Here is an 8,074-nt window from a genome sequence, read left to right as displayed (position 1 = left end):
TGGAACTTTAGGAAACTAAAACGAATAAATAAAATAAGAAAAGATGTAAAATTATCAAATAAGTTGATGTTTATTAGGACCCTACAAGATAAACAAGAAGGTGGGATGGTAGCATATCAACTTGAATTACTGAAGGAGTTAATAATACTTTCCACGAGTCCAATTTGAAGAAATGACTTCCGAAGAACACGTTGTTGTTCGGATTGAAGGAATCACGGTTAATGATAAGCTCAACTTCGTAAAACCCATGAAATGAGGATATGTTTATATTCAAGACATACGAACAATGGCATGTCATGACTTATTTTACACATAAGGCATGAAAGTTTTGTACATGTTATGTATGCCCATAAATATCCAACATATAAGATATTACTTGGAGGGACATCAAATGGACCTTACGAGACAATCTTTATGGACCCCAAAGTTAGCAAACCTCAATACAAGTATGCCATACTTATATATCGCAAGTGAAATCTGATAGAGTTTTAGTGAATTGATAAGTACCATTACAATTGTTTATTCATTAAACCTAATTACTCAATAAAGTAATATTGTTCTAATCAATTGAATTTTTTTTTGTTCATTATAAGCTATTGAGCTATGCTTTCGCTTGTATTTTATTTTAATAAGTTTTCTTTTTAATTATCTCGTTAATAAATTATATGATTTTTTAAATAACTTTATAATATATATATATATATATTTATATAATAATTTATAAAGTTTCATATTATAAATTAAAAGAATGAAAAATCACTTTCTATAAGCACCTTTATGATGGAGTTTTATTGAGATGGTTATTTGATTGAGGATGGAGAAAATAAAATATAAAAAGTGAAGTTTTAGGGATTCCACACCATTATAAATGGTCTAAATTTTTTTCTAATTTTTGATTTTTTTTCACATCATAAGGTAAACAACCTACTCAAAGCAGTCAGGAAAATTTTGTTCTAACCCCTTCAATAATGATTTTAAAAATTGGTTTCCAAAACAAAAATGAGATCAAAGGTTATTCCACTTTAATGCAATTTACCCTTTGATAATGTATATGGTTAGTTTTCAAGTGACATTGATTGAAAACTCATAACCAAATATTAGTAGACTAGCAATTTACCAATCAAAATAGATACCAACCATATTTTGATTGGTAAACTATTGGTTGGTATCTATTTTGATTGGTAAACTGGCCTGATTGAAAAAAAAAATAGCTTGCATCACTAAATACAAACTGCACCCTCGTACATAAAAATCCCCTTGTGGGTTTCAGAATTGCAAAATGACCAAAACTCAAGACTTTGATCCCTCCAACATTGGATAACAGATTTGACTCCACTCATCAAGAAAACCTTCTCAAGAGGATGAAGAATTGTTTGCTGAAAATTTCAAGTTACAGCACTTCATTTTCACAAGATGCATAAAGATGGTGACGTCTGAATAGGATTATAGTACACAACAAATCATCTATTTGACAGTTTTCGAAAACAGAAAACAGACATCAATCAATCTTTGTGCTTCCTGTCAAGATAGAAGAGTGAGGCAATCCATCAAAGTGTCAGTTTGGTCTGGTTTACCAACGGAAACACGAACATAACACTTCAGTTCTTTGTTGCTGTAGTGACGTATCATCACACCCATTTCCGCAAGGTCTTCCTGTAATTATCCAAATCACCTTTATATTATCAACAATAAAGAAGATTTCTATGAATATAACTCGAAAAATGAACTGCAATCCTTTCATCTCCAGATTGTAGTGACATGCCAATGCCAGTTCCAATCAAGTAGCATTGATTTCCAGATAGCAAACTAAGTCCTTGTTCAAAAGAATCACGAACCAAGACAAAGATACGAAGATGGAAAAAGAAAAAGCTCCTCCAAACACATGGACTGGCTGGTGTGGAGTGATTTTCATGTAATACTTCAATGGCTTCAAGAGTGTAACATATATTTCCCTAGGAGATGAAAAGGGCGGGTGGCCCCACCCTGAAACAAAGGTGTTCGTACATAAATAAAGAGACTAGTAGTACACAGAAGTCATGGATGATCATTTCCCTTCAGTGCCCTTTCGTTTGGACCCCTGGGTACCTTCTCCGCACTTAGCTGTAAGCATTTCAAGTAGATAAAGTCCAAAATCGTTTTAAAAGGATTTGTTTGCCGGCTCTAGTTTGGCGCATCATCTGTTAATTTTGCCATATGCTAAAGGTATGAATTATTTTATGCAAACTGCTCTGAACTTGACACATGTCCACTCCATTCATCAAGTAATTTAGTCGATTAATTCACAAATGTACACATGTAAGCCAAACCAAACAAGCCCAATATATCCCACTGGGAGGTTGGGCATAGGGGTTGTATGTATACCTAACCTCTACCCCGAAAGAGTACAGCAACTGTTTATTACGCAAGCTGCTTTAAAATTGTTTAATGTTTATTATATTATCTTCGCCGGGAAGGTCCAAGATTCAACCCTATGGGTACCATATATTAGACTAGGTGATTAAATTCCAATGGTCTAAACAGTTTATAATGTTAACTTAGGAATCAGATCTTATAACCATTGCTTCTGTCAAGTACTTGGCTAGTCAAACCAAACAAGTCCGATATATCTCACCCATAGGTGGGGTTAGAGGAGTGGGATGTACACAGAGTTGACATTTACCCCAAATAGCAAGTGCTTGTTACATGAAGAACCCGGTTTAATGCTATGTTATTAAATTGCATTCCGACATATCATTGACCATTGAGGTTTATGGTGGATAATCAAGTCAGATAGTTGCACTTGCTTGTATTTATTACGTCAGAACTTGGGAGAAGAGCTTTTTACCTATAGATCAATAAAGGATTAATATGAAATGATAACGGCATTCAGAACAATCAAGATGGAGAACATTGGAGGATGGATATTGAGCCTATAGACTTCCAGAAAAAGAAGTAAAGAAAACAACTCGTACCTTTAGCTTCTTAGCATCCCTTCCAGCAGTAACCTCGCAAAGAATAAAATTTGAATAGCTTGGGTATGGATTTAGAAATGGCACTTCTTTCAAAAGCTTATAAAGCCTCTCTCTTTCTTGTACTAGAGCAACTTTAACTTCCTGGTAATTTGAGATGTAGCTATATAAGTGATCAGGTAAAGAAATGATAAGGTTAACTTGATTGATAGCGTAACTAGGATATGAATCTGACAAGTGATATCTATTACCTCCAAATATGTGGGATTCTCCAATGCTGCACAAGCAGAAACTTCAGCAGCAACAGACACATTATATGGCTGTTTTGCCCTCCAGAGGTACTCGATAATGCTCAAAGGAAATGCTCCATAGCCCACTCGTAGTCCAGCTAGGCCTGTTTCCAATTCGATAAAAACCTCTCATACAATGTACAAAGCCAGGAATATAGAATAAATATACACACACCAACACAAACATGTGTCGGAAGACAAAATTACACGTATACATATATATATATATATATATATATAGAGAGAGAGAGAGAGAGAGAGAGAGAGAAGAAGTATTGACACATGTACATATTGAGAAATGAAGTTGATATATGAAATTGATACGATTAGTGTCTCAACAGCTAATTTTCCATAAGTTATCAAGATTGTACACATCGCTTATTAACTTCATAACATTAAAGGGTGAGCTAATGCATCAAAGCTCCTAGGCTTTGAGAAATGGTTTTTTTTTTGGGGGGGGGAGGGGGAGGTAATCTCTGTTTGCAGCCTTCCCCTAATATATTGTAAAAAGAGGTTCTGTCAGTGACTCAAATAGAATAACGTTACCAACTACCTGGTATGGTACAAGTGCCCTACCTTGAAGCAATGGGAGTAGCAGGAAGGGCCCATTGATATGTTGTACGAGTCCAGCTTGATATTTAAAGTATGAAGTAAAGTAGGTTGCAGGTTATGCGCATCTGGAATATCTGAGAAGGTGCTCAAGAGCATCAGAAGCACAAGTTGAGCTGGAGGATGCGATCAAAGAGGCATCTAGGTTGCAACTACAGAGCAATGTGATTAAGGGAATATCAACAGTCAACAACTATGCTGTTAATCGCACCGCTATAGCAGTGCAATGTGGTTAGCGGTCATGGGACAAATAGCGGTCCCGCGATTAGCGGCGCTATTGACAGCTAAATGACTGCATTTTGAACAAAAAAAAGCAGTCGCATAACCGGTATATGTAGATAGGTAGTTTAGGACTTGCATTCGTTTTATTTCAACCTACCAATATCAAGGCTTCATTATTCTTATTTTTTTGGATGAAGACACCATTATTCTTTTTTTTTTTTTTTGGATTTGGACACCATTACTTTGACCTCTTGATTTGAATAAAAGTATTCACATTGTTCAATTATTTTACTTGGACATCATTATCCTCATATATTTTTTATTGGATAAATAAAATATGTTGAGTTATGTATGCATACATATAATTCTAATTATTATATGAACCACTATTTTTAGACCGCTTTACCATTGCGATAACCGCTATTTTAGATCACGGTCCTGAGCGCGATTTCATATTTTGACTGCTGTAACAGCATAGGTCAGCAACTATTTGGGATAGATCGAAACCGAAATATCATAATAATTGGAACGAACCAGTAAGAGTCATGTGATATGAAAAATGAGACTCAGACTATAAAATGGAAGCATAAGCTTTAGTAAAATGTCGTTTAGAAGGTCTGTATGCCTTTAACCCTGWTGAACAGCATGAGGATGAATAACTGGATGAAACTAATACAATATTTTTAGGAAGGGGTGTTCACAAGACGWAAGAGGGAAAAGGCATTGGGTTTCGTAGATAGAAGGTGGAGGAGATACATGGCATGGACATAAAAACACAACCAAATATCTTGAGTGACGTGTAACAGAACACTAAAGAAAGAAACATAGAAATAAATCAATGATATACAACCTACATCGAACAAGTGACTATTCTTGCATTCAGCAATATCGTTCTCCTAAGATACATAAGCACATGAAGACTCATGCAAGAGTCCATTTTCAGAACTCAGTACTGGAATACTCCTTGACATTGTCAATATGAAGACTTTTAAAATTAACACCAAATTAATTTATGCCATATGCACTAAATTTTCGCTAGATGGAAAAGATTCCACCAAAAAACTCCTTGGTACATGGGTTTCACACATCAATAAACTCTGTGGTACATGGATTTCACACATCAATAAACTCTGTGATACATGGGTTTCATGCATCAAAGTGAACTAACTGAAAGCAAGAACTAACATAACTCTTGACWTTAAGCAGTAAGAAACAAAGCTTCACCTAGATGGCATGACTCATAAGACATTCAGAAACATTGGAATTATAATTAAAATTTCTTCAGAGGGGTTGCTAAATGATGCCCCAATTTGACACTTAGCTTCCTTGATGTTATAGCACATTGTTTCACATTAGATGTCGACCAACAACTTGATSCACATCAGATGGAGTMTCAACAATTCAGAGAAAATATATAGGGCTTTTCCACTATCAACCACATGGTTCAAAAAGGTTATTGGCTTTTGAGCCCAGTGACCCTGCCTTGGCACTAATTATCATCTCATGAAAGTCAGCCTCTTCCAAAAATTCTTTTAACCTTCTCAATAGCMCAGTTCCGGCTTCCACCGGCCCCATCAATAGTGCCAGAAAAATAATGACCTCCCCAACTTATCCTCCTTTATTTACACCATATTACTAACTGCCACTTCGATTGACTACAAGTTATAACAATAACCACCTCCAAATAATATTTGCCTTTTTCAATAAGCTAAAAAAATAAGTTCGCTTATGGTTGCCTTGTCCAACATGCACTATAAAGTGCTATATGGGAGTAATCAAGGTTTTAAAGAAYGGAAACGAGCCTCAAGGCGTTTTCTCGAGGTTTTAACTAGAAAGTGCTAAATATACTTSTATGTAGCAGGCTAGAATAGTTGTAAGTACAAGGAAGTTCAAAAACATAATATATATACTTATGTAGCATATACACAAAAACAGAATATAATACATATATATATGTATATATACATGTTCATAGCATATATTTAATACATAATATAGATATACATAAATGTAGGAGCAGGTTCAAAGAAAATACTTGTATGTAACAGTTGGTACAGGTCTCCAATGCAGCAGGTTGTAATGAGAAGAGAAGAAGTTGTGAGGTTGTATGAGGAAAAGTCGTAAGGTCTGAAAAAGAGAGCTGCCATTTTTGTTTGTTATAAAAATATAATAGTAGGGTTTTGACCTTTTTAGTCATTTATTTAAATTAAAGAAAACACATCCACGTGCAGATGGATAATAGAGGTATCAATAACCCACTAAAAGTCCAACGCACTAAAACTCTAATGCACTAAGACTCTAACCCACTAGAATGCTACCCCATTAAAAACCGGGTGCATCTTCATCGTTTCACAGCTTCACCAATTCTTCACCGCCTCACACTTGTAAGGCATATGCATCATCAAYACAAGAAAAGGCGACGCCTCAGACGTTTATGGGCCGCCTCAATGAAACATAAGGAGCCATTAGCTATCTAGCCAAACATAGGAATGATACGAAGATGAAATATCAAATAGAGATGGTGTTAACCCAACTAGTATGATCACATGCTCTTAAATCACTTTTCCATGAGGCGCAAATAGAGCAAGGAAATGAGGTACCTAATAATGTTTAGCACTAAAAGTCGGAAACACCAATCCTCTAAGGGTATTCAGAGTCCGGTAGATTATAGAGACGGAAGACCAGTAGAGGTGGTGGGCATGTCAGCCCGCAAAAGAGGAGAAGTAATCGATATTGGATGAAGAGGCGGAGACAAGGATCCCTCAAGGGTAATTAGAGCAATCCCACTTTAAAAAGCCAAACTCTTGCAAAAGTGAAGTTGAAACTTCTTTTCTCAATATCCTCCTTGACCTCCTCTTCCAGTGAAGCAAGATCCCCAGGCAGCAAAGGCGAGGCTTGGCATCAYGTCCAGATAGTGTCTTAGTCRAACACATCTTACTAAGAAACGTAAGCCAAGATGAGGCATAACGAGGTTATACACCTCTATTAAAGGTAGGAACAGAAGCGACACATATAGGCTAAATAGTAGGCTGATGTCTGAGGATGATGAAGGCCAAGGCAGTCAACTGATGTGGGAGCAGCGTAGCCAAGGCAACAGCGACAGACAGCCATTAACTTGAGCCATGCAATAGACAGTGGCAATGGTGGTCAACTTATATGGGAAGCTTGGAGACCACAAACCTAAAAATGAACTTAATACCATGTAATATAGTTTTAAATATGTGACTCCTCCATTAATGAATAAAAGAAAATTTATAGGGAAGATATGAGCCTTTGAGCCAACTTAAAAAACAAGACAGCAAAACCTTAACATCTATAAAATATATATGTACATAACCAAAACCCAACCAAGGTTATCATAACTAGCAAGTATCATTAGTGTTTCAAGAATGACATTTTCAATGCAAGTGTGGACAATGTTTCAAGAAGGGATTTACAACTCATAACCCATAAACAAACTACAATAACTCATTTCTTTCAGAAGGAGAATCACTTACCACAAAGAATCTAACAGGAAACACTCAACCAATCATTAGAAGCAAGGTGAAAGAATACCAATCTTGGAGGCCTTCTAAATTTATAGATGTGTTTGGCTGACTCATATGTCTAATAATTACTAAAGTCAGTACTGTTATACTCTAGAAGTTTCGCTAGGAGTAAAGAGGTAGAATGGGGAGTAGTTTTAGTAAGAGAATTTTGGGAGTGGGAGTATTCTGTTACAAGGGGTAAAAAGGGAAAAGTGGCTTTAAGAGTATGTTAAATAGGTGTGAGTAGAAGTGGGAAGAAAGATTCTGTTTTGGTGATTAAATTGGCGTGAGCCGTGGGAGAGCCCAGCCTCTCAAATGCTGGTTTACCTTCTTGTATTCATCAATTTTACTAGCGGGAATCATAGGCAATCCAAAGCATTCTGCTAATTTGTGTATAGGAGTACACCAATTGCTATCAAGAGCTAGGTTTGAATGGGGACGATAACCAGAAGCATCACGACTCATGTGGATGAAATGG

General features: G+C 36.1%; 1 protein-coding gene across 1 annotated transcript in view; it reads right to left on the bottom strand.

Annotated features, from left to right (window-relative positions):
* Positions 1-1,224: 1,224 nt before the first annotated feature.
* The window catches only part of LOC112504905 (histidinol-phosphate aminotransferase, chloroplastic-like), a gene marked incomplete at its 5' end in the record, with an annotated part of 8,694 nt that continues 1,844 nt past the window's right edge, over positions 1,225-8,074 (bottom strand). The window contains 3 exons of the mRNA XM_025108861.1: positions 1,225-1,653; positions 2,952-3,092; positions 3,200-3,342. Of these exons, the coding sequence (XP_024964629.1) occupies positions 1,522-1,653; positions 2,952-3,092; positions 3,200-3,342 (416 nt within the window). The remainder of the gene's footprint in view (positions 1,654-2,951; positions 3,093-3,199; positions 3,343-8,074) is intronic.

Source organism: Cynara cardunculus, unplaced genomic scaffold (genome assembly GCF_001531365.2).
Source record: "Cynara cardunculus var. scolymus isolate 2C unplaced genomic scaffold, CcrdV1 Un_Scaffold_7286, whole genome shotgun sequence".
NCBI classification, from domain to species: domain Eukaryota; kingdom Viridiplantae; phylum Streptophyta; class Magnoliopsida; order Asterales; family Asteraceae; genus Cynara; species Cynara cardunculus.
The sequence above is the reverse complement of the archived record's forward strand: the minus strand, read 5'-3'. Positions and strand labels throughout refer to the sequence as shown.